This window comes from Microtus oregoni, unplaced genomic scaffold, assembly GCF_018167655.1.
Source record: "Microtus oregoni isolate MIOR12 unplaced genomic scaffold, Mior012 000001F_ref0000356, whole genome shotgun sequence".
In the NCBI taxonomy this organism is placed as follows: domain Eukaryota; kingdom Metazoa; phylum Chordata; class Mammalia; order Rodentia; family Cricetidae; genus Microtus; species Microtus oregoni.
In genome coordinates, this window is record NW_024543060.1 from 2,146,993 (window position 1) to 2,174,466 (window position 27,474).

A 27,474-nucleotide genomic window follows, 5' to 3' on the forward strand; every position below is an offset into this window, starting at 1 on the left:
AAGCTGTCATCAGTGTTTTTGATCTTGGCCATTCTTACAGGTATAAGAGAATCTCCAAGTTGTTTTGATTTGCATTTCTCTGATGGCTAAGGATGTTGAGCATTTTCTTAAGTATCTTTCAGCCATTTTAGATCCATCTGTTGAGAATTCTCTGTTTAGGTCCATTCCATAATTTTTATGGTATTATTTGTTCTTTTGATGACCAATTTCTTGAGTTCTTTGTATATTTTGGAGATCAGACCTCTGTCTAATGTGGGGTTAGTGAAGATTTTTTCCCATTCTGTAGGCTGTCATTTTGTCTTGTTGACTATGTCCTTTGCCTTACAGAAGCTTTTTAGTTTCAGGAGGTCCCATTTATTAATTGTTTCTCTCAGTGTCTGTGCTGCTGGGGTTATATTTAGGAAGTGGTCTCCTGTGACAGTGCATTCAAGTGTACTTCCTACTTTCTCTTCTGTGAGGTTCAGTGTGGTTGGTTTTATGTTGAGATTTTTGATCCATTTGGACTTGAGTTTTGTGCATAGTGATAGATATGGGTCTATGTTCATTCTTCTGCATGTTGATATCCAGTTATGACAGCACCATTTGTTGAATATGGTTTTTTCCATTTTATATTTTTTTCTTCTTTGTTAGAAAATCAAGTGTTTGTTGGTGTGTGGATTGATATCCAGGTCTTCAATTCAGTTCCATTGGTCCTCCTGTCTGTTCTTATGCCAATACCAGGCTGTTTCCAGTACTGTAGCTCTGCAGTAGAGTTTGAAGTCAGGGAGTATGATGCCTCCAGAAGTTCCTTTATTGTACAGAACTGTTTTGGCTGTCTTGGGTTTTTTGCTTTTTTAAATGAAACTGAGTAAATTTTTTTGAGGTTTGTGAAGAACTTTTCTGGGATTTTGCTGGGCATTGCATTGAATCTGTAGATTGCTTTTGGTAATATTTTTATTTTTACTATGTTAATTCTAACCTACCCAAGAGCATGGGAGATCTTTCCATTTTCTGGGTCTTCTTCAGTTTCTTTTTCCAAAGATTTAAATTTAATGCCAACACTAGGGATATAGAGACAGGAAGGGCAGAGAGGGGAATATAAGGTGGGAGGAGACAGGAGCTAGGTGCACTCTGAGGATGAAGTCTGAGAAGACAGTCTGAGGACAGGATCATCCCTTGTGTCTGAGCATTGGTAGAGGTAAAATATCTCTCTAGTGGCTGGCTGCACTGCTTCTCTGATCTGTCAGCTTTCACCCCAATATCTGACTCCAGGTTTTATTTATTAAGATCAATTAAAATTCATGCCACACAGAGAAGATGAAGTTCTTAGGTAGTCACATGATGTTCTATATCAGATGATGAATTATGTGGCTGAAACTCTGCTGAGCAGGAGACCGATGCCTGGGACAGTGATGATTGCTGCCCCTGGGTACCAAAGCACTGCCTGAGCATGGGCATTCTAACAGGATTCCTATGCACTTCTCAATCCCTGAATGCCTCTCCTCCTCAGACTGGTATAGATGCAGGAAGGGAAGACAGGCTCAAGTGCTTCCCTCCTGGCCTGATTTCAGAAGCAAGCAAGCACGCGCACACACACACACACACACACACACACACACACACACACACACACTTACTTTGTAGACCTCGTGAACACTGGTTAGCCTGTCAAACTTGGAGTACATTATGTTCAGCATGTTCACTATTTGGATAGGTTCACAGGCCGCACAGATGTTGGTAAATGTTACCACATCACTGAAAAGGATTGTGCACGTTTCAAATTCTCCTGCAACAGAAATGAGGTCAGCGGTAGCCAAAGATCCAGAATAATAATTCTACGAATTTTTAATCCAATGTCTTTTGAAGACCAAGCCTGCCTGGCCCCTCAGGGAAAGCAGCTGACGTCATCTCCTCTTCCCCATCTAGTCAACAGATATGAGCACATACATTGGGTCCCTACTGTGAGACAGCCTTTGTTCCACAAGAGTCATATTGCATGAAATAAGCAGAAGGAGCCCTGGGTCTTAGGGAGTTCCCCAGCTAGTGCTGGAGGCAGGAATTTGAGTCAGCAAATGCTCCCCTGAGACGTGAAAGTGCTGTGGATTGAGAGAAATGGCCCCTTTGATCCAAAAGCGGAGCCTGAACTACAGAGATGCCAGTATTGGGTCTGGAGGAGTCTGTCTTGGCACAGTGGCATAGCTGCCACATTCTCCTATTTCTCTCTCTCTCTCTTCTACCCTGGCTTCCATTTACACTAATATCCACATGGCAGACAATGATCTTGCTAATTAAGAGTCACTTATTTATCCTTGGTATATCTACAAATGGGAGCATTCTCCGTCTGTGCCGCCTCTGACCTTATGTCCCCACGCCTCCTGGTTTACATGGGTTATCTCAGCCCAGGGAGCGCCTCCTGCCTTGGAGCCTGCACATCTGCTGTCTCCTTGCATGATGTACACTTTTCATCTCAGTGAGAACTAGGGTAGAGACTTACTGCTATCTGCTGCGTGCTAGCTAGTGTGTACTAAGTCGACTGCCGAACCCCGGAACACAGTGGGGAGTGGGGGAGCTTCAGCATGGTTTATCCGTGTGGCACTGGTCTCCCTTCACGTGACTCTACTGATCACGCTTCTGTTCTTCTCAGCCTTCTCCCTTTTTATTTTTTTAACTTTTTTTCTTGTTCATTGTAGCCATTTTTTTGAGTCCTAGTTTGCCGTCATGAAATAGTGACTAAAACCAGCGTGGGAAGAAAGGGTTGCTTCCTCATACAAGTCCCAGTTAGCAAGCGATCACGAGGAAAGCTGAGGCAGGCATGGAAGCAGGAACTGAAGCAGAGACCATGGAGGAACTGCTTGCCCACTTGCTTCCAGGCTCATGTTGAGCAACCTTTGTGATACAACTTAGGACCCATGCTCAGAGGTGACACCACCCACAGGGAGCTAGGCCACCCTCTATCATCCAAGAAAGAAAACACCCCACAGCCATGCCACGAGCCAATCTGATGGAGGCAATTCACCCTCCATCAATCAGCAATCAAGAAAACACCCCACAGACATGCCACGAGCCAATCTGATGGAGGCAATTCCTCAACTGAGGTTCTCTCCTCCCAGATGACTCTAGCTTGTATCAGCTTGACAGAAACTAACCAGATGATCTTACGTCATCCACAGAGCCTAATAGATTCTAGACCTATGTTCTATGCTAGAACTTTCCCTCCAGGTCTGTCTATAATTCTAACACTTGCTGCTCTCGTTAGGTGAAGTCCTGCAGCAATCTCACTCTCGACATTTCTAAACCGACCTGACTGCCATTGCCTCAGGCCTGATGTTCTTTCTGGCATGTGTGCGTGTGTGTGTGTGTGTGTGTGTGTGTGTGTGTGTGTGTGTGTGTGTGAGTGTGTGTGTGTGTGTGTGTGTGCTGCATAGACATGAGAGTTCATATACCTGAGCCCACAGAAGAAGGAATGTATACCTTCCTCTCTGCTCCCTGACTAACTCTGTCTTGAAACAAGGTCGCTTACTGAGCCAGAAGCTCGCCTTTTTAGCTAGGCTGGCTGGCCAGCAAGCTCTTGCATCTACCTGTCTCTGCCTCCTCCAACCCCAATGCTGGGGTTTTAGGTACATGCAGCCATACCCCGCTTTTCATGTGGATGCTCACAATTTGAACTCCGCTTCTCTCACTGTATCAAGCTTCTGTGTGCTCACGTGTTGCTTTTTGTGGAGGTAATGGGGATTTGAACTCAGATCTTCGTGTTTGTAGAACAAGTGGCCTTATCTCCTGAGCCTTATTCCCAACTCCTTATTCCAACTTGCAATAAATTATAACATGTTTTGATGTTATGACAACCTCAGAGCCCTCACCTCTTACCCTCGGGATAAAATCTTGCTGGTCCCCCCTCACCCAGCCTCAGCCCAGGCCTTGCTCATGTGTGATGAGCTCCCAGTCTTCCCTCCCTTCCTCACTACATCACAGTCAAACCTGGCATATGTTAAACGAGCCATGCCACCTCTACTATAAGGAAAAGGAACTTGGGAGTAGGGAGATGGCTAAGAGGGTAAGGTGACTTACTGTGTGAGCAGGAAGGCCTGAGTTCAAATCCCCAACACCCACATGAAAAGCCTGTCCGAAAGTCTGAATGTGGCGAGGGGTAGATAATGGAGGATTTCTGAGGCTTGCTCTAGTGTCAGCGAGAGGCCTTGTCTCAAAGGAATAAGACAGAAAGGAGTAGAAAGAGGTAGGCATCTCTGAACTCCATGTGTGAAAAGGCATATACACTACCACACACACATGTCTATATACCCCCCCACACCAGTGAGTCTTTACTGTCTATACAATAACAAACATTTTCTATAAGAACCCAGAATCATTATTACACCCCCAGAGTCTCCTTGTCCATGCCCTGCTCTGGAAACAATCCACACTCCACTCTTGTGTTATCTTTTAGTATCTTTAGTATAGAGAAGAGAAATAAAGATGTGGGTTAACCACTAAGCCCAAGATGATGCCGTTTCTAAATGATAAAGCCACAAGTCAAGCCCAGATCTGCCTAGGTTCAGAGTCCACACCCCTTAGCATGAGCATGATCCTCCCTAGGGTACCTTACCTGCAGCCACCTTCTTGCCCTCCTTGAGCTGGTTGGCCACGTGTTCAGGCAGCATGGCATACAGCAAGGTCTCTGTCTTCTTCTTTTCAATGGCCAGGTGCTTGGAGAGGACTCGCAACTCCTCCTTCTTCTTCTCCAGCTGGCGGGACAACTCCATCTCTGCCAGCCTCTGCTGGTTGAGGAGGATGAGATCCCTGGTGGTGTCGTGGGGAGCGATGTCAGAGAGATGCATCTTGCTCTCCTCCAGCTCTTGCAGACTGCGGAGCTTTGGAGAACACACGAAGATCATGCAGCGCAGAGAGTCCATCCAGATCATCTGACCTGCCCATCACAGAGAGGAATGTACCAGTAGAGATTGTCCGACAGGGAACAGGAGGCCAGCATCACCCGTGCCACGTGCCCTTTAGCCTCTGCAGTCTGCTCCCTCCTTCTTAGCCATGTGTCATGAGAATCGTCTGGACTTCCGTCTCCACTCTCATCTGTCGCTCTCTGCACAGTTCTGTGACTGTTGTTCTGAGCGTGAGGTGCCAACACCAGCTGCTATGTCTTCACTCTTCTCTGCTCTTCTACTGTCTTAAGGTGTTGACCTAACCAACCTTCTTTCTCCTGAAGCTTTTTACCACTGATTTCTCTCTGGACTTTTCCTACTTATTTGAAGTTTTTCTTTAGTCTGTGTCTATCTGTGTCTAGCCTCCCCCGCTTTCTCTCACTTTCTTAAATGTTGCATTGCCTAAGATTTTGAGTTCAGCTTCTCTCTCTCTCTCTCTCTCTCTCTCTCTCTCTCTCTCTCTCTGTGTGTGTGTGTGTGTGTGTGTGTGTGTTTGCATGTGTGTGTGTTTATTTCTTTAAAAAATTTTATTTGTATGTAGGTATGTGTTTATGTTCCCAACTTGAGTGTAGATGTGTCGGATGCCCTGGAACCAGAGCTACAGCCAATTGTGGACCTCTGATGTGGGTCCTGGGAACTGAACTCGGGCCCTCTACAAGATCAAGTGCTCTTAACCATTGGATCATCCCTCCATCTCATTCATTCATTCATTCATTCATGTATTTTTGATGTCAGGATATCACTTGTAACCTGGGCTAATCTTGTACTCATGGCAATCCCCCTGTCTAACCCTCCCAAGTGCTGATATTATATGTATGAGCCACCACACCTGTCTGGGTTTTCTCTTTTAACATTATCCAGCTTTATCCTATACCAAAATGACAATAAATCTGAGTCTCCTAAGAAACCTTGCTTTCCAGACTCAAATTGTGCATTTCTTTAAGAATATATATGATTATTAATGTATATCAAAAGCAGTAACCATTCATTACAGAAAAGAAAAAAAACATAAGAGATAGTGAATGTCATCTATAATAATCATATTGCAGATACATATTGGCTCTTAATATTCTGAATTACCCAAAGAGGCACCATCTGATATCTATTTGCAATCTGAATTTTCACATAACACATATTTCCCTGTGGTATTTGGTACAGATATACAGCACAACTTTTGCTGACTATATTGGTCATGGTGTTTTATTTAAATTACAAGCCAGCAATGATTACATTGTATCTAGTGTATCTTTCTATAAACAATACTTCTATGAACAAACTTGAGACCTCTTTGTGTTTACCTGTGCCTGTTTTGTTAAAGGATACACCCATGCATATGGTATTGCTTAGACAAAAACATGCTGTTTCTTGAAGTTCTAGATACTCATCTCCAGTTGCCCTCTGTGATGGCGTGGCAGCTATGTTGGTTTGTTTCCTCTCTCCCCATTAGATGCTTGTTTGCAGATGTCTGCATCTCGCTTCCCAGCATCCCTACAAATGCTCTATATCATGGAGTCTTTTGTCACTTAAATATTAAGTACCAACCATTGACCTGGCACATGGTGGCATGAACTGACAAAATTCCTGTCCTCAAGGATTTTAGTCCTTGCCATTTCTCAGTTCCCCACACCTTCCTTACCAGTTTGGTAATAATTGTCCTAACTAGTCTCTCATAACACCTACCATGTCCTGCCTTATTATGTTGTGGTTGTGTCCTGAGAGTCATCCCTGGACTCCTCCCTAAGTTAATCTCATACCTAACCCTCTCACCTGCACCCCAGCAATGGCCGTCACCTGCCCGCCAGACTCCATTTCTCTAAACCATTATCCATTCTTTGACACACTTCTAGTCTCAAACCTCAAATAGTATCCACAAGAGACCTTTTAAAGTGTTCCCAACTGCGTGACAGAGGCCAGGTATCCATCTGGCTGCCTTTGTCTCCTATCACCGCACTTTACCATTCACTCAAATCTTCAGAACACCTTTTCCTGGGGTTTTTTCCTCAGCTCAGTTTGTACACATTTAACATAAATACAGATTGATCATCAGTCTAACGGGCAGCTCAAGGTGCCCCTGACAGCAGGTACAAAAATGTACTCACGGGACGAAGCCCTAAGCATAAGAGGAAAAGTATGAACTTCTTCGAAGACAACAGAGGAAAATGGCTTTGCTTGTGCCAATGGTTTTGTGGCTGTGACAGTAAAAACACAGCCAGAAAGAGTAATGCAGATGAATTAGACTACACTAAAATTTAAAGCTTCTGTACCTCAAGAAACACAAACAATAAACTCGTCCAACCCATAGGATGAGAGAACATATTTGTAAATCATCTGTCCAATAAGGAGTTAATAACTATAATGCATAAAGAACCACCTCTCTTACACACAGTAAAATATTGACAAAAGACTTGAATGAACATTTTGCCAAATACATGAAGAAATTCTAGGAGTGATGGTATTGGCATAACTCTAACCAGGCAAATGAAAGACTTGTATCATGAAAACTTCAAGACACTGAAAAAAGAAATTGAAGAGGACACCAGTAGCTGGAAAGATCTCCCATGCTAGTGGATTGGCAGGACTAATATTGCTATGATGGTTATCATACCATACTCATCTACATTTTCAATGCAATCCACATCAAAATTACAAAACAATTCTTCACAGAAATTGTAAAAAAACAGTTTTCAACTTCTTATGGAAACACCACCACCACCACCAACAACAAACTAACCAATTAACCAACTAACCAACCAACCAACCAACCAAACAACAACAACAACAAAAACCCACCCAAAATAGTTAAAACAACCCGGAACAATAGAATAAATGCTGGCGGTATCACCATCCCAGATTTCAGGTTGTACTATAAATCTATAGTAATAAAAATAGCTTGGTATTGAATAAAAGTAGACATGTCAGTCAATTGAATCAAATTGAAGGGCACCATATACTTAAGGGCACCTAGTTTTTTTTTTAACAAAGAAGCAAAATAAGCAAATAAGTAAACATTGGAAAAATGCAGCTTCTTTAACAAATGGCCAAACTGGATGGTATATACAGAAGAATGAAAGTAGCTCCATTCTATCACCTTGAACAAGTTCAACTCCAAATGGATCAAGGACCACAACATAAAACCAGATACTCCTACTCTGATAAATATGAAAGTGGGGGATAGATTTAAACTCATTGGCACTACTATTTCCGAATAGTAGTACATCATTAGCACAGGCACTAAGACCAACCATTAATAAATGGGACCCCATGGAGCTGAAAAACTTTTGTACATTAAAGGATTGTATAATTTGGGTAAAGCAGTGACCTATGCAATGGGAAAAGGTCATTATTACTAATTATACATCAGATAGAGAGTTTTAATCTAAAACATAAAACTGGACATCAAGAAAACAAATAACCCAATTTAAAAATGAGGTACAGAACTAAACAGAGAGTTCTCAAAAGATGAAACACAAATAACTGGGAAACACTTAAAGAAGTGTTCAGCATTCTTAGCCATCAGAAATACACAAACTAACACTACTTCCATTTTCAGCTTACCCCAGTCAGAATGGTCAAGATCAATAACCAAATGGCAGCATATACTGGCTAAGATGTGGCCAAAGCAGAACACTTACCCATCGCTAGTGGGAGTGAAGACTGGTACAGTGGCTGTGGAAATCAGTATGTCAGCCCCTCAGAAAACTGGGAATTGATCTACCTCAAGATCCAGCCGTACCACTCTTGGGCATCTAACTAAGGGACTCTACAGTCTACTACAGAGGTATTTGTTTATGTTCACTGCTGTTCTATTCTCAAGACCCAGAAATTGAAAACAGCCTTGGTGTCTATCAACTGATGAATGGATACTGAAAAATGTCACACATTTACACAATATACTATTATTCATAGATCATGAAATTGTCAGATGAATGGATGGAGCTAGAGAAGGGGAAACTAGAACAGAAGGATTAAATAGGGAGGGGGATTAGAGAGAACAGAAAAGGAAGGAATATGGGGAGGGATAAGTAACACTAAAGGACATTTGAAAAACCATGTGAAAATCTCCAACTATAGAAGCTTCCTAAATATATACAATATAAAAGGAATCTAAGTAGAGTAGACTAAATATTAGGTGAGACAATATGCCAAATAGACTTTTATGACACTCAATAAAAACCTCCAATGCCAGGGTTGAATCTTGTTGAGATGTATTGCCAAGGCTGTTGGTAACTCTCCACAATCTGATGGTGAGGCCCTACTGCTAAAGAAAGCACATGTGTCACCGAACATGGAGAAGTCCAGTTGATGCCTAACTAGAAGCTTCACCCCTAGTGACTAGGATTCATGGTTCTAGAGGGTACTCTGCATGATACAGGACTAAGGCAATCATCAATATCTTCCAGCTACAAGCTTTGCAAACTTCACCTGTGACCTACCTCCAATATATATGTTTCTGTGTAATAGTGGCACAAATGTTATAGGTGTAACCAACTACTTTGTGATTAGATTTAAGGCCCAGTCCTTGAGAAGGAACCCACTTCTGACACTGCTCAAATGGCCAAGAACCTTAGAACAGATAGGTCATGGGCATACTATTATTTTACTAAAGAAACGTGACAAAAATGACTTCTAATGATACACAACTATACCCATAGATCAGTGCCTCACTCAACCCACATCAAGAGAAGTTTCTTCTTGTAGCAAGTGGGAAACTAATGCAGAAATAGACAATGTGCAAAGAGTAAGAGACTTTAGATCACTCAGTTCTAAATTGAATGTCTTAATTAAGTCTCTCCCTTAAGTACTCAGGGGAAATAAAGAAGATGAGGAAGAAATATCCTAAGAGCCAGAAAGGATAGACAACACCAAGGAAACAGTTTCTTCCAGATGTCACAGGACCGATGCCCATATAAATTCACAGAGTCAGAGGGGATAGATGGCACCAAGGAAACAGTGTCTTCCAGATGCCACAGGACCAATGCCCATATGAACTCACAGAGACTGTGGAATGCACAGAACCTGCACAGGTGCAAGCTAGATGGGGACCCAGTGCTGAGAGGGGGATGCAAACATGATCCCCCACCTCTAACCAAGAAGTTATCCATAACTGATACGTGCTAACAAAGGAAAAATTAGTTTTCTCCAATGAAGTCTTACTGGTTATATTAACTACACTTCAGCATAGGATCTATCTTCAGGAGTAATTGGCCAACACAAAGCAAACTCGATGGTATTTTTGTAGTTTTTTTTTTTTTTTGTCTCATTTTACTTTGTTTGGGCATTTTGTGACTTTTTTATTTTTGCTTGCTTATTTTGCTTTCTGTTTGTGTGTGTGTTTCTTGGTTTTTCCTCTTTATTTCTATATTTTAAAGAGAGAGAGAACATGAAATTGGGTGGGTAGGTAGGAGGTGGAGGGGAGAAAAAAGATGGTCAAAATACATTGTATAAAAAACATTTTCAAGCCGGGCGATGGTGGTGCATGCCTTTAATCCCAGCACTCGGGAGGCAGAGGCAGGTGGATCTCTGTGAGTTCAATACCAGCCTGGTTTACAGAGCTAGTTCCAGGACAGGCTCCAAAGCCACAGAGAAACCCTGTCTCGAAAAACCCAAAAAAAAAAAAACACTTTCAATAAAAAAGCAATTTACTACATGATCTAGCAAGTCCACTTCTGTAAACAGGCTCAAAAGAATTAAAATCCAGGACTCAAGGAGATAGACAGATAGTCTATGGGCACAGAGAGTCACACTAGCCAAAGAAGTAAGTCAAGTCTTTCGTGAATGAGTAAGTAGACACAATAAAGCAACAGAATACTGTCAAGCCAAAAAGAGAAGGAAATGAGCCAGTCACAGAGGAACAAGTCCTATAAGACTCCACTTCCCTTACCCAGTACCTAGAAAAGCCATGTCACAGACATGAAGGTAAAGCTGGTGGCCATGGGGAGGAAGGAGGAACCGGCAGCTATTTAATAAGCATAGGATTTGAGTTCTGTAGATGTTTAAAATGTTCTGGATATGGATAGGGTGATGTGTGTACAAACTGTGAGTATTCTTTATATTAATCTCCTGTGGTATGGATTAAAATGTGGAAAACTTCTGGTACAATTGAAGCAGAACCAAAGTGTATCCCCTACCAACAGGTCAGATGAAACCAAAGTGTATTCCCTCCCAATAGGTCAGATGAAACCAAAGTGTATTCCCTCCCAATAGGTCAGATGAAACCAAAGTGTATCCCCTACCAATAGGTCAGATGAAACCAAAGTGTATCCCTCCCAATAGGTCAGATGAAACCAAAGTGTATCCCTCCCAATAGGTCAGATGAAACCAAAGTGTATTCCCTACCAATAGGTCAGATGAAACCAAAGTGTATCCCCTACCAACAGGTCAGATGAAACCAAAGTGTATCCCTCCCAATAGGTCAGATGAAACCAAAGTGTATTCCCTACCAATAGGTCAGATGAAACCAAAGTGTATCCCCTACCAACAGGTCAGATGAAACCAAAGTGTATCCCTACCAATAGGTCAGATGAAACCAAAGTGTATCCCTACCAATAGGTCAGATGAAACCAAAGTGTATTCCCTACCAACAGGTCAGATGAAACCAAAGTGTATTCCCTACCAACAGGTCAGATGAAACCAAAGTGTATCCCTACCAACAGGTCAGATGAAACCAAAGTGTATTCCCTACCAATAGGTCAGATGAAACCAAAGTGTATTCCCTACCAACAGGTCAGATGAAACCAAAGTGTATCCCTCCCAATAGGTCAGATGAAACCAAAGTGTATTCCCTACCAATAGGTCAGATGAAACCAAAGTGTATCCCCTACCAATAGGTCAGATGAAACCAAAGTGTATTCCCTCCCAATAGGTCAGATGAAACCAAAGTGTACCCCTACCAATAGGTCAGATGAAACCAAAGTGTATTCCCTACCAATAGGTCAGATGAAACCAAAGTGTATTCCCTACCAATAGGTCAGATGAAACCAAAGTGTATTCCCTACCAATAGGTCAGATGAAACCAAAGTGTATTCCCTACCAATAGGTCAGATGAAACCAAAGTGTATTCCCTACCAATAGGTCAGATGAAACCAAAGTGTATCCCCTACCAATAGGTCAGATGAAACCAAAGTGTATTCCCTACCAATAGGTCAGATGAAACCAAAGTGTATCCCCTACCAATAGGTCAGATGAAACCAAAGTGTATCCCCTACCAATAGGTCAGATGAGTTTGTTGCTTTAGAAAGACTAGACATTAAATTAATAAATTATCTCTCATGTGACAGATAGCAGAATTTTATAACTATAGAGTTTATAATCACAACTGTGTACTTTAGTGTACAGTAAAGTCATATCATATAGTGTTGGAATAGACAATATATACATTTCCATGTAGTATGTTTATGTGCATATATATACTTATTATATAACCCTTTTATGTCTAAACCAGAAATGATTTAAAATTAAAAGGTGTTATTTACTGATCAGGCCAAGTAGACATATCAGAAAATAAAAAACAAACAACCTAGCAACAACAACAGCAAAAAATCCAACTTTGCTCTCAATGTAGTTCCTTTGCTGGCTTGGGAGAAGTTGAAAAGCTGCCTTCCCTGCTGATCTAACAGGCAGAAGGCAAAGGCATGGGCTCTTACCCCGGAGTTTGAGTGCCGGCTGGCTCTTCCATGCTTTGGGCATCATTTCTCTTCTTGTCTTCAAGACAAATTGGCTGTTAATGAACTTGCAGATGCTGGAGATGCTGAAGGTGACTTGAGGGTGTATGATGGAGAAATACTCATCTATCCCAAATTTCTGGGTCAGGAGTCCAGGGACATACTTCTGAATATTCACTCCGGCTTGCTTGACCCTTAGCTATCCACAGAGGACACATGTCAGTCTGGGGATCAGAGAGCAACTTCCACCACTGGCTTTCCCTAAGATACGACGTTTGGGCTTTGCTTTGCAACTCACTGGGGAGAAGAAGGATCAGTGACGGAATAAACATAATAAAACTATCATTTTTTTTAAATGGTCAAACCTGCAGCTGATGTTGGAAGAGGAATGACATAGCATGGGGCTGCTTAGAAGCCTTTTCTGACTGCCAAGAGGCATTAAGGCTCTCAACAAGGTCAGTAGTTCCATCCTGTATTATCTCTCCCTGTCCCTCACACAACCCCTGTCCCCGGTCCATCCTGGGACTAGGGCAAGGTTTCTTTGCTTTCTCCAGAGAATGCACAGGAGGAGCACGAACTGGGGACCATGACATCACCTGCCCAATACCAGCGCAGTGTCTGGGAGCCTTTACTAACCATAGGAACTCAGGTAAGCTACAGAAATCACCTTCATGTATCATTCTGTTCCCGTTCTCCTATACCCAAAAGCTGAAAGGGAGGGGAGTATTTAGAGCAGACTGGATTGAAAGCAATGGCATGAATCATGATGTTGTAGCATTGGAAAAATGTGAGCATTCATTGGCTTATAATTCTGTTTTCCACCTATGGGTGTTTTCTTACTGCCATGATTCCATCACGTCTCTGAGGAAAGACACTACACTCAGGTGAGTATATGCATAGAGTTCATGCAAAGTAGCAATTGACATGTGATGTGCATTTGAATTTCAACAAACACTAGAGGAAATCATATTGGCTGACCATCTTAACAGATATTTGGGACTAAATTCATTTAGCATACATGCCCTTTAAATGAATAGAAAAAAGAAATCAACTCAGTTCACATGTCTGTATCATCTGTGTCTACAGCTGTTTTGGTTTTGAGGTGTTATCTTTCAATATGCAGCCCAGGCTGACCTTGAACTTAACTCTTGCCTCAGCCTCCTGAGTGCTGTGATTATAGACGTTTGCCATCAAATCCAAGCTCCAGATGAAAGGTTATTTTATCCTGGGAAACTGAGAGCCACCAAATTTAAATGGCTATGCCCACAGCCCCACAGAACACGACAGGGAGCACTACTAAGAATGAGCACCATGGGAGGGAGATTAAGAATCAGTTGTGCTCATGGGGGTGGGGGCAGGTCATGTTTATGACCATGGCATAGGGTGAGATGCCTCTTTCTGGAGTGAATTTTAAGGTCTTCCTTCAGCCTTCCTTTCTGATCATAAACTTTCCCATTTATTCACTGGTTCTACTTTCTTGTTCTATTGACCCGAGGAAGATCATACATTTCTAAAGCTTCTAGAACATGACATGAAGTCAATGGCCCCTCCAGGGCAAAGTCTAGTCTCTAAAGCCACGTGAACCCGGGGATCTAAGTCCTTACAGTGAATTGAGCTCCCTATCCCTGGTTTAGCCCCAAACCCAAGCTTCTGAAAGAAAGGAGCTCTTACTGCTTCGTCAAAAACAAGGTGGAAAGGAAAAACACTGCAGAACACCTCCTCTTCAACCCACAGTCTCTCGGGATAGACAGGCTGGAAGGTGTTCCCGAGGGGCCCTAGACACACAGAGAGAAAAAGCCATGGTGAGAGGCCCTTGTGGAGCCACTTGGACAGGGTTAGAATCTTAAGTGTGTCCCAAGAAAAGTGTGATTCCCACTCCTTTGCACAGGCTCCCTCAGCATATCCAGATGGCCACCGCAATTATTCCTCCAAATTAAAACAAACAGAAAATTTGCGACCAGGTTGAGAAGCCCTCCTGCCCCCTGCCAAGTTTCTGCCCACTGCTGAAGAGTTAGTTTCTGGGCCAATTGAGTATGTCTCGCCATGAAAACAGAACTGGCATTGAAATGGTGACAAGCGGACAATGAGCCAGGAGAGGAGTGAGTATGTGCCCGGCCCAGCATCGGGGACATTTGCCATGGAGCTTTTCAGACTGACAGTTTAGGGTGGCACGTGAAAATTTAACCAACAGTCCTATTTGGCAGGGGGTGCAGATTCTCAATGGAGCCTTTTTGATATGAAAATCTCCCAGACAAAGGATGCCAACTGTGTTTGCCACAGCTTGAAGGACTCAGAATGCAGCTCTTTGAGCCCCACAGACCCTCCCCCAGATGCCTGTCATTTGACCTACCGGGCCATGACAAGGAGCATCTAGCTCCCTTCTTCTGCTGGGTCAGAGCTCTGATTGCGACTTGAGTGTCAGGTGCCGGGGGACAGACTCGTGCAGCGCCCAAAGACCCAATATGTCGAGCTTACCACCTTCACCTTGTGAATGGAAGGCTGGACAACACTGTCCCACGTCATAGCTCCTCAGAGACAGGCATGGGCTTTCTTGGTTCTTGCCTTCTGTCCTTCGAACTGCTGGCTGGCTGTGGTTAGTCACAGATTTCCAGTCCAGAAACACACTCCAATTAAGAAGGCCTGGGTCCAGAAGAGAGGCAGAATTCACTGTGCCCAGGATATCTGTGCCCTGCTTCCTCTTCCACTGAGCCCATACTAGTGGCTTTCCTATTCCAGAGACGATGGTGTCTCCATGCGGACCAGCACAAACAAAAGAGCTGTTGTATGGCAAGTTGGAAGCTGATTTTAAAAGTTAAAAACCACAGATGCCAAATCCAAGCTCCAAGGGAATCGGAGGCCTTGAAATAATAGAGCGTTTTGCCCTCTTTGCATAAGGGGGCTCTCCTGCAAATGTGGCCGTTCTGATCTAAGAGGCCAAGAGAACAGCACACTTACCATTTCCAGACATGACTGATGCCCTCACATCCCAGTGAGGTTTCTCCCCAGGGCAAACAGCGCTGTTCAAAACTTTCTCCTTCTTCCTAAGGAGCCTTGTCTTGAGAGCCTGAAGGGGGCAGGAGGGAAGCTCAGGCACCAGGTTGCAGGGCATGAACAAGCCTTGCCTGTTGCTGCTGGCCCCATCTTTGGGTACTGAAGAAGGCTGGTGGCTGGAGGGACAGTGTGAGGGCTCGCAAGATCAGTTCTGTCAAGAGCCTGAGGCTCCAAGGGCATGAACAAGCCTTGCCTGTTGCTGCTGGCCCCATCTTTGGGTACTGAAGAAGGCTGGTGGCTGGAGGGACAGTGTGAGGGCTCGCAAGATCAGTTCTGTCAAGAGCCTGAGGCTCCAAGGTGTACTTGCTGGTGACTCCTCAAGTCATTTCTCTATCACAGGAAGCCAGATTTTTTTTTAAAAAAAACAAGGTCTGTGGGAAATGCTTAGAGGGTCATGGCTTTCTAAGTGTCGCTCTGAGACGATGTCCCAGGGTGAAATACAAACTTTGGCAAAAGCAAGTATGGAAGGATGCTCACCACAAACCGCTTTTACAATAGCAAAAGGTTCGTAGCAACTGAATAGTTGCTATCTAACTATGATAAGTAGTTATCTAGGCGGCTAGATAACTATAATTTCCCAGGGGAAGATGTCCACACACAAAATGAGCAGCAGGAAATGACTCTCCCTAGGCAATGGGCGCGTGGGTCTTGGTGGACTGTGAGCTGATCACACACGACACAGAACCCTCCTCTAGGTTGGTGAGTCTCAGCTTGGGCCAAGGGAGTGTGCAGAGGGTTTGTGAACTCTTTACTGGTTCAGACTGTTGATACTTTTAAAACTGACTGGGCCCAATAACGATCATCTCAGCCTCCATCCAGTTCCCACCATAAGACCTATGAGGCAGGCAGTGTGCTGGTACTCCTCCCGTGGACCCTTCCCCCATTGCCAGAGCTCTTTCTCCTGTTTCCCTAATACATCTGTGTTCATTCTGATTACCCCTTATCCCCACTTCCTTCTTCTTGGACGTGAGACAACAAACTCAGAAGCTATTGGCTCATCGGTGGCTGTCATTTGTCGGACACCCTAGAACCTGAGGCAAGCTCACCAAGAATGGAGACAGTCCCCATTACTTTCAAAGAGCCCATAGCACTCACTCTTCCTGATGTTGGGTGATTATTTTTTTAAGGTGTGCTGCTTTTGTTTATGCTCCATTTGTTTAACTCTGTGAAGCTGTGATCCTTTGCCTGTCTAAAACACCTGACGTTCCTAATAAAGAGCTGAATGGCCAATAGCGAGGCAGGAGCAAGGATAGGCAAGGCTGGCAGGCAGAGAGGATAAATAGGATAAACAAGGATGAGGAGGCTCATGAGAACAAGGAAAGGAAGATGTAAGGGGTCAGCCACTCAGCTACACAGCAAGCCATGGAGAAAGACGTAGAAAAAGGTATACAGAAATAGGGAAAGATAAAAAGCCCAGAAGCAAAAGATAGTTGGCATAACTTAAGTCAAGAAAAACTGGAAAGAAGCAAGCCAAGGTAAGGCTGGGCATTCGTAACTAAGAATAGCCTCTGTGAGTGATTTATTTAAGAGCTGGGTGCAGGCCTCGCCCCCTACCTGCCCCACCAAAAGCCAAAAGAATAAAAGAATAAAACATCACACAGCACCTGTGGTTGAAAACTCTTCTGTGAGTGGACCCTGAGCATGTTCTAAGACGTAACCCCCAGGCTCCAGGAATCATAGTCCTATCTGTGTGTTTGAATAGACTACGTGGATACGGAGAGATCTTAACACATGTGGCATCTAAACTGGCAATGCTCACCTTCCATGCTGCAGCTGAGGTGGTCAAGGATGGCTCTTAACTGCACAGTGGACCTGTAACTGGTTCCACCTGCTGATAGGTACTGAGGACCTGATGGGTCTGCTCATTGCAAGCAGATTGCAGAAGAAGATACCAAATTCCAACTCCAAATCCTTTACCTTGATTTGTCATTGAGGCTTTAAGAGAGGGTTCTTGTTCTTCATCCCAGACTGGCCTCAAACTCATAGCAATCCTCCTGTCTCAGCATCCCATTATAGGTATAAACTATACCTATACCCAACTTTGACATTTTTACATGTGAACACTTGACAGGCTAAGGTTCATCCTAGAAAGTCTGTATTAAGTTACCCTTGACTTTGCGGTTCTCAGCTAGAAGTGAGTTTTACCCCCACCTCTGGTCTGTGGACATTGGCAATGCCTGGAAGCAACTTTGATTGCCACAACTAAGGGACAGGGTTCTAGTCACGCTGGATAGATAGATGTCTGTGAGGGGGCGGAGGATCCTACAAAGCACAGCCCATCACAACTCAGAATAATCTGGTCCATGGTATCAATCAAGTCAGGCTTGGGACAGCTTGCCTTGAATTCCACTGCCCAAGGCCCACTCATTTGTGTTGTTTGCACAGACTGTTCCAGAACAAGCAGCCCATCCTGGGGAAACTATGCTCTCTAAAGACAACAGTGGATCGGTACCTCTTGCTTTGTGTCGATGTCCTCACCGTCCTGTGACCTGTTTGCTTTTGCGGTTCTTGTCTGTCTGTGAGCCTTTTGCACAACCAGAAACACAACATGTTCCTTTTTCCCAGTCCTCTCCACCTCTTCATTCATGTCAAGGATACTCATGGCCACATCAGTGTCAAAAAAGTCCTTGGCCACAGCTTCAATGATGCCTGCCAAAAAATGACACCTGTGGGTGAGGGATGGCAGAAGGCAACACACTACCAGGCACCACTAACTTTTCCAGTTGTGCAACTCTGTGGGTTTTCTTTAGTTCACTATGTCTGTGTCTCGCCTCAAGGTAGACATCCTATAATGGCTCAGAGGGAAGCATATAAAGGGATTTAAGTTTTGAAAGTCTGAATACTAATTATGTCCCTGTCGTTTAAATTTCTGCTTCAACATCTATTCATGCTTTTATTCCAGAAAGGCGCCTAACCCACTAGACAAACTCTGTAAAGGGAAACAAAATTCCATTGGAAATGAGTTAAAGCTCATGTGTTCAGAACTATTGTTCTGGGGATCCATCTAGGGGTGAAATATAAAATATGAAGAAAGCATCACAGTGCCTACATTAGCAAGGGATGAGCAGCAACTCCACATGCAGTGATAGGAGAGTTAAAGGGAGCGTGGCATGAAATACCCACTTGCCTATACAGGGTTTCAGGGCAGGAGATGTATCTCCACAGAGGAATATGTGTACTTAGAATGCAGGATGCATTGGGTTCGAAGTACAGACTAAAACCAAGACTTTTCTACAATGCTGAATTCTTTTAAAGAGTCAATAGATACAACAATCTCCACAGAATTATCATAGCTATGCAAACAACAGCAGTGTGTTAAAGATCCTGTCTTCTGGTGTTCTGGAATTATTGTAAAAGTCTCCAGATCCTTAAGATCATGGCAAAGAAGCCGGTCACTCTAGGAGATGGTGTGCCCTCCTCACAGCGGGTGTATGGCCACCCTAGAGGGTGCTGGCATGGGCTGATCCATTTCCTACCTGGTACAATGTGGCACAGGCCATTTCTGTCCGAGTAGTAATGGAGAAGCATTGCCCCGTCAACTCCTCCCTCTACGCGAAAGGATGGAGCATTCATTTCCTAGTGAACAGACACAGCACATTTTCCCAGCAGGGAAAACACGTTGTTTATATTAAGGCCCATAGTATATTTTTATTTTTCTAGGTTAATATACAAAATAATGAGTTTAACCACAGCATCTTTATATATCATGTTTTATTCTTATTCCGTCCACTCCCAGACTGGCCCTACACCTCTTCCAGCAGGCTCTCTTTCTTCTTCACTTTATACCCATGGGCTTAATTCTCAGATGTATCCCATCACCTCTCCTTCCCACCTCTCTTAAAATCTCTCGTTCCTCTCATGATCCCCTTTCTGTTCTGTAATGCTAACACAATACACATTAACATATATGCATTAACATACACATATATGTATATTTGCACACACATAATTTAAAAAATACTTGAGTTACTTATTTTTACTTGACATGTATAAGTGTTTTGCCTGCATGTGTATGTGTGTGCTTGGTGCCTGTGGAGGCCAGAGAGGGTCTTGGATCCTCTGGAACTGGTGTTGCTGTAAGCTGTCATGTAAGTACAGGGAAACGAGCCCAGGTCCTCTGAAGAACAGTAAGCTTCTTTAATCACTATGACATCACTTTAACCCCTCCTTGTAAATTTTATTTTTGAGATAGGGTCTCTCTATGTAATCATAACTAGTCTAGAATTCACTATATAGACCGGGCTGACCTCAAACTAACAGAAATCCACCCCCCCCTCTTCCTCTCAAATGCTGAGATTAAAGGAGCACACCACCACACATGGCCTGCACATACATGACTTTAAATCCAGGATTACCTATGGGAGAAAACACATAGTATTTGTCTTTCTGAGTCTGGCTTCTTTCACTTAATGTAATCACTTCCGGTTGCATCCATTTTCCTGAAAATGTCATGATTTTATTTTTCTATATAGCTGCAAAAAACTCAGTTGTGTATGCATATCGTATTTCCTTTGTCCATTGATGGGCATCTAGGCTGGTTCCATGTCCTGACTGTTCGTGTAGTTCAGCAATAAACATGGATATATAAGCATCTCTCTAGCCGACTTAGAGCCCTTGGGTATATGCCCAAGAATGGTATAACTGTCTCAGAAGCCATGATTGTGTGAAGCAATAGTATGCAGCCATTATTAGCACACAGAGAACTACAATAGTGTTTACCCTTTACTATACACATAAAAGTACAACAGTGTTTATAATAGATAAATAATAATTCGCACACACAGATCGACAATAATATGCATACATCACCACCACTTCAGCTCCTGTTGAGGAAGCTTATCCCGAGTCTCTCTCCCTAAAGTATTGCATTTGGCAATAGTTCCCTCACCCAGGGAACTTATGAAGGAGATTAATGAGAGAACCATGGCTAAGCCTCCATGATCCCTGGCACCACGCCATGCTGCTCCTGTACACCCCCAAGGGTTATCTGTCGCCGTGCTTGGCCTGTGACCAAGCCACGCGAGCATTTTCATTTGGGAAAATGAGCTGCTCAGAGACCTCACAACTAGAAATAATCAACTCGTTTTTGTTCCAAAGGCTGGTTCCACTTGAAAACTAGAACCCTCAAGAATATACAGAAAGAAACATTATTTGTCCAGAAATAATTGTAGACCCTTCAGCATGGCCCTCTTATGATAGGCTAGGAAAAGGTCACTGGGAGGTTCTCTGAAGGAGTGGACGGGGAGGGGGTCCCCTACTGCTTGTTCAGCCACAATTCAGGACCCAAGACACTGGACTTTGGTCTAAACTAGGGGAGAAGACTAGTGTCCTTCACGGTGCAGGGCTGCTTGAGAAAATGGGTTTCTTCTTGAATTTCATATACTTGTTTTATATTTCTAAAAGTTTATTAGTGTTGGTAGAATATCAGTTTCCTCCCGTACTGAAATATTCTGTCCTTCAGGGAAGCTTTTTAAGCCATCAGGTAAACAACTCAAAACGGCTTCAGGAAGTTCCCGAAATTGACCGGACTCACTAGGCTTCTTCCTCGCAGAGTAAGCAATAAAGATGGCTGAGGATCCCCCTCAGACAAGTCATGCTACAGAGAAGACCCTGGGACTCAACCAGCTGCCTGGAAGATGTTTAGAATCATTCAGTCACTTGGCAGGGGCATGATCCAACTCTTGAGCTTGCTGTCGTCTGTGTTGCTTGTTCCAGGTTCCCAGCTCTTGTAAACTGTCACCGGAGCTGGGGTGAGCTTTTGGTGTGAGCTAATGCAGGTGTCTGGGAGACATTTCAGTTCCTGTAAGTAACCCCTCACCCATATTCCAGTAAGTAATCCCAATAAAACTCATTGGTTCTTCAAGTTGGACTTGGGTTGTTTTCATGCTCTGGTCTGTCATGGACTCCCAATCTAAATATCTTGCATCTCCCCAGGAAAGGTCTTGTCACCCAACAACAGAGTATGTATGAATATGTGTTTATATCTCTATTTGAGTGGTATGTGTGGTGTATGTGTGTATATGCACACGTGGGGTTAGGAAGATAGGGTCTAACTATTCGCACCCTGCTGGGTGTACTTTGGTGAAGAAATTTGACCGCAGCTGCCCTGTAAGTTCTTATGATGTTGGAACTGTCTATGCTGACCAGAGTGAAGGAAGTGCAAAGAGAAGCAATTGTTCACAAAATGCCTTCCTTGGGTTTACTCCAATATTATAGACCTTTGTATTGCCTCTTTCAATCCACACATCACCATGAGGTGGGTTATTTGGTTCCTTATTTTTTCTGTGTCAAATGTCTTTTTTTTAATTTTATTTATTTATTTATTAAAGATTTCTGCCTCCTCCCCGCCACCGCCTCCCATTTCCCTCCCCCTCCCCCGATCAAGTCCTTCTCCCTCATCAGCTCGAAGAGCAATCAGGGTTCCCTGACGTGTGGGAAGTCCAAGGACCACCCACCTCCATCCGGGTCTAGTAAGGTGAGCATCCAAACTGCCTAGGCTCCCCCAAAGCCAGTAAACTCAGGCCCTCACACTTTCAAAGTAAGGGGTTTTTTTTTCCCCATTGAGTCATCCTGACAGCTCCTAGTTACGGCATGCCTACTGTGTATGAAGCACTCTTAAAAAAGGCATTTTCCTCATACTTGGTTGCCTTGACCAGTCTTGATATGAGAGGTTGTGCCCGTTTTATTGTAACTTGTTATGCCATGTTCAGTGGATATCCTTGGGAGGCCTGCTCTTTTCTGAAGGGAAATGGAGGAGTGGACCTGGGGGAGAGGGGAGGTGAGAGAGAGATCTGGGAGGAGTACAAGGAAGGGAAACTGATCAGAATGTAATGTTATGAGAAAAGAATAAATAAAACAAACTGTTTTATATAGGCTAATAAACTATTATTTATGCTATGAATGAACACTACATCTTTACAATAAAGCATCTTGATGAAAATCTAAACATTTGAGTTTTCAATAAACTCTCCCAGGGACACCAGCAAGGCATGGACTCCAGGAGGACATATCCCACTTGGGAATGTAGTTTCCTAACACCTTAGTCCGTCACCCCAAGGGGTTAATCAGGGTTGGATGGCTCCCAGCTCTGGTTCCTGGCCCTGCCAAGCTTTTCCCTCCGATACTTGCACAGGCCTAATCTGGTTGCCCAAGCTATTATCAGCTCTACCCAGGCCAAGAGACCTGAAGAGAGATTGGAAAATCCACCCCAACCTGTTTTCCAGCCTTTGCTCCCACTGTGCTTGATTATCAGATTCGTTCCAAGTCTGGGTCCAACCTTCAGAAGTTACCCCCTCCCACAACCACCCTAAGGCTAGAACTCTGACTTCTCGCCAACCATTTATAAAGGAAGCCACTGGGTAGTCATCCTCCTTTCTATCCTCTAAGAGAGCCCACTGATGCCAGAGGCCACGGATTGTGCAGCTCCTCAACTGGCAACACTTTCTCTCTCTCTCTCTCTCTCTCTCTCTCTCTCTCTCTCTCTCTCCCCCTCCCTCCCTCCCTCCGCCCCCCCCCCCCACCTCTCAGGACCACCAAGGCAAAGCCCAGATGACCTTACCTGATAAGACAGTGCCAGGTAACTGTGAAGGGCATCTAGGTTTTCAATAAACTCGGTGAGATTTCCTCCCAGGGTCCGCAGCATCCTGTCATAGCCAGACACCTTACAGAACTTGAAGAAGTATTCTCCAAAGAGTTTCAGAATGGCTTCTATGGATACATCTGTGGAATACATACCCCAGTAAGGTCCTGAGGTGGGGTTATCCCTTCGGTAGTCTTTATCCAGATCCAGAGTGCTCAAATCCTGCTGCTGGGAGACTCATGTCTAATCCTTCACCTTCCTCATCAGTGACACATCTGGAATCACCTTAAGGCATCGTAAAGAGCCAGGAGCAGCCCTGGTTCACTATGAACCCCTCCCAAACTCCCTCACTCTCTTCTGTAACAGCTAAGAAAGATATTTCCCAGGGGTTCGAGCGAGATCTGTCGAGCTAGTGTTCTCCCTTGAGCACTGATCTTGTGCCCGGATCCAGGTTAACTTAGGGCAGGGTAGAGCACGGCCGCCCCCCCCCCATCTCGCCCACCACCTTGTGCACCTTCAAACAACAGCCTGCTGCAGAACTGAAGGCTGACTCTGAGCTAACACGGAAATGCAAAACGAATTTGCCCAAAATGAGAGCAAATACCTGTGACTTCGACTCCTCTCTCTCTCTCAGCTTCCCCAGGTCTCTGTCTCCCTTCAGGGTTGTTCTCAGATGAAATTCTCCATAGCCATTTCCCTGCCAGTCTTGCGGCCACCCCAACTATGCTCTCCCGGCATACTGCACTTCCAGCTTCCTAACTAACAGGCAATTCTCATGGGCAGCAACTGAGTCCTACTTATTTTCTTTAGCTAGATACAAAGTAAATGATGATGAATTCCTGAGTTATCTACAATCAAAGATGGGGGCAGGACCCCGTGTCTCCCCATTTCTCATCTGTATGGTGGGGACAGCGAGCAATTTTCAAGTGTAGTCTGGAGTTCCTGCAATGTTCGGTAGTCAGTTACTCTCAGAGCACGCTAGGATATTGGAAATAGATGATCCTGTTATCATGTCCCGCTTTGTCCAGGAGGGCAATGGAAGCAAGTTAGAGGACAGATTTGCTGCCATGTCTCTGACTATTCCATGTCCTCTGGACCACACCCCACAGCCAAACAAGGTGAAGGCTGCTCTCACTGTCATCGTGGACACAGGGCGTAGACCTCACTGCTGTGCCAGCCTGGAGCATCCTGAGACCATTCTCTTATGTAGGGTCGAGTTCTGACTTGTGAAAGTCCCTGGAACTCCTATCAGAGTCACAGCTCCCGAAGGCATCCTTAGAAGCTGCTTCTCCTGATGGAGCTACCATCACAGTGAGAAGCTCACCGCCCTCAGAGCACTTCAGTGCAGAACACTCCAGAGTGGCAGGCATGCAAAGTGGTCCTTACTTCCCAGGCCCTGCTCACTGAAGATCGTCTGGACAGTGAGGTCTTGTGGTACAAGCTTGTGCATAGCTATAAGATACTCAGGAGGCTGAGGCAGGAGGATCATAAACTTTTGGCATGTCTGGGCTACAGAGTCACTTCAACGCTAGCCTGGACAACCTTGGGAGATCCTGTCTCAAAGTGGAAAATAAAAAGAAGGATGGAGATATAGCTCAGTGGTAGGGGCTCTCTTAACACACATGAGTCCATAGACTCAATTCTTAACAACATGTGCATGTGTGAGTGAACACACACACATACACACACATACACCACAACAGGTTCCTTACAGCTCTCTGTTTATAGCCAGACCTCTAGGAAGATAATTCTTATGGAATCTGAGCTTACACAAATAAATCAAACATAGTTTGCCAAAACTACTAGTCAGTTCTTCTGAGTCTAGACAATGGTCCGGATAGGAGGGTGGGAGAGAACCATGGCCTGTGTAAATTGTCTCTTTTGTCCCTCCTAGCTGACAACAGGCTAGTCTGTGCCAGAATTCAGGAGCCACTGCTCAGTCCTAAGTGAACTGAAGTAGGTTCTATTTAGGTCTTTCCTGACCCGAGAAGCTTGCAGACAGGTGTGTAACTGCCACTTTCCACTCTGCCCTACCCCTCCCTGCTGCGTGAATCCAGCCCATTCAGGCTAAGTCGAAACAGCTGTGCTGTGCAGCCGTAGCCTGAGCCCTGTGCAGGTGCATCCTGTTACCTGCCAGGAAACCTGCAGGGCTCCCTTCTCCCGGGGGAACCTCTGTCTGACTTGACTTACAACTGAAAACCTGGGGGAGGAGGAATCCACAGTATTGGCTGTTTCAGCCCCTGTTGCTTTGTCTCTGGGTACCCAGAACTGTCAACAGAAAAGTCCCCCCCCATCCGCGGTTAACTTCCTTAGACCGCAATGTGGGCTTAGGTGGGGAGCTGCCATCTGTGCTGGCCTTGAGCCGCTCCTGGGACTCTTCGTGCAGAACGCCTTCCTGAGAGGGGACAAAGGTTCCTTTTCAGATCAGCAGCTGTCTTACTTTTTAATTCAGTTCCACCTCTGTGAATTTAGGATTCCGAGAGCCCTCTGATTCCCAGGAGACCAGGGCCATATGGAAAAAGGAGGTAAAGGGAAGAGAGCCCAAAACCCAAGTCGGCTTTAAAATGTTATTTGGTAGTGGGAAGAACGATTTCTAGTATGTGAACTTTTGCATCTTTTGTCCAGAAGAGGGAACTGAAAAGCGAAGCATCTTCTCTGTTTATCTGACAAATTAAACACCAGCAGTATAAACCAGGGACTTTTGACTGGGTTCCTAAGGGACATTGGTGGGAATGGGGTGGAGAGAAAAGTCGTGAAGGGTCGGGGGTTAGCACTTCCTGAAGCAGACCTCCGTGCACAGCTTCAGCCTCATGAATCATGTTCCTGACTCATGTGCTTAGGTTGACTAAGTAAGGCAAGGATAAAGGAGAGCTCTGAGACAGAAAACCAAACCAAATCAACATTCGGGAAAGAATCTCAGCTCTTCAGGGGACTGAGGCAGGAGAATCACCAGTTCAGGGTTCAACTGGACTGCATAGCTAGTTCAAAGCCACCCTAGGCCACTTAGCAAGACGTTGTCACAAAATAAAAAATAAAGACAGGGCTGGGTACATGACTCAGTAATAGAGAACTTGCCTAACAAGTGAGATGAACTAGACACAATCCCTAAAACAAGGAGAGAAAGACATCACACACACACACACACACACACACACACACACACACGACAGAGGGAGAAGGGGAGAGGTGTGGACATACACAAAGAAAGAAACAAAGAAGTCATCAGAATAATGTTTCAACAGAAAAATTTGGATAGTATAATTACTCAGGAAAAAAATTTCACCTATCTGGGCAGAGAGATGGTTCAGTGGTTAAGAGCATGTACTGCTCTTGAAGATGACCTGAGTTCAGTTGCTAGTACCTATGCCACATGGCTCAGAACCAGCTTTAAGGGATCTGATGGCTCTTCTGGCCTCTTAGGCACCAGCACTCACATGCATATTCAAACACAGGCATAAATATGATTTTTAATATCATTTTTAATCCTTAAAATCCAATAACATTTAAGCATAACCTTTCGACTTCTTTGTTCAAAAGTTAAAGACAGAACTCTGAGCAACTGTCTGGCTGTAATCTGAAGGCCTTGCTATCACATCAATGTGTCAACAATTTTGAACGTACTTTCTAAACATTTAAAACTGCACACATAAGCAAAGGCATTGACAATAAATAAAGCCAGGTTTCTCACAATCTAACAATGAAGCATGAATAATAAAAATTCAAATACAGATATTGGGGTACAAGCTAAAGATCAGAAAAGCAAAGCAGCCAGCCACTAAAGAGACCTTTGACCTCTACCAAATCTTCAGACTGAAAGGGTGAGATCCTATCTTCACAAATCCTCAGACTCCACACTCCACTGACTTCCTGTCTTTCCCCTTTATATTCCTCTCTCTGCCCAGCCATGTCACTCCTGTCTCTACCTCCCTAGTTCTGGGATTAAAGGTGTGGGATCCCAAGTGCTGGGATCACCTTTGTGTGAGCTCTGTTTCTCTTTTAGACAGATTCAATCTCATGTAGCCCAGGTTGGCTTTGAACTCACAGAGATCCCCCTGCCTCTGTCTCCCGAGTCCTGGGATTAAAGGTGTGTCCCACCACTCGCTGGCCTGTATGGCTGACTAGTATGGCTGCTTTGTCGTCTTATCTTCAGGCAAGCTTTATTTATTAAAACACAAATAATATACCACTATGTAAGAAGAAGTCTACAACTACAGAAAAAGGAAGAAAAGAATGAATATTGTGTGGTTGGATGAGACAAATCTGCCATAGAAAT

At 44.2% G+C, this 27,474-nt stretch overlaps 1 protein-coding gene across 1 annotated transcript in view; it reads right to left on the reverse strand.

The window, feature by feature from the left end:
* The window catches only part of LOC121458314 (guanylate cyclase soluble subunit beta-2-like), a 55,384-nt gene that overhangs the window by 7,797 nt on the left and 20,113 nt on the right, over nucleotides 1-27,474 (reverse strand). Inside the window, exons 4-11 of the mRNA XM_041667515.1 lie at nucleotides 23,181-23,341; nucleotides 19,099-19,198; nucleotides 18,075-18,271; nucleotides 15,527-15,635; nucleotides 14,243-14,346; nucleotides 12,554-12,770; nucleotides 4,583-4,903; nucleotides 1,617-1,765 (exon numbers count right to left, since the gene is read on the reverse strand). Of these exons, the coding sequence (XP_041523449.1) occupies nucleotides 1,617-1,765; nucleotides 4,583-4,903; nucleotides 12,554-12,770; nucleotides 14,243-14,346; nucleotides 15,527-15,635; nucleotides 18,075-18,271; nucleotides 19,099-19,198; nucleotides 23,181-23,341 (1,358 nt within the window). The remainder of the gene's footprint in view (nucleotides 1-1,616; nucleotides 1,766-4,582; nucleotides 4,904-12,553; nucleotides 12,771-14,242; nucleotides 14,347-15,526; nucleotides 15,636-18,074; nucleotides 18,272-19,098; nucleotides 19,199-23,180; nucleotides 23,342-27,474) is intronic.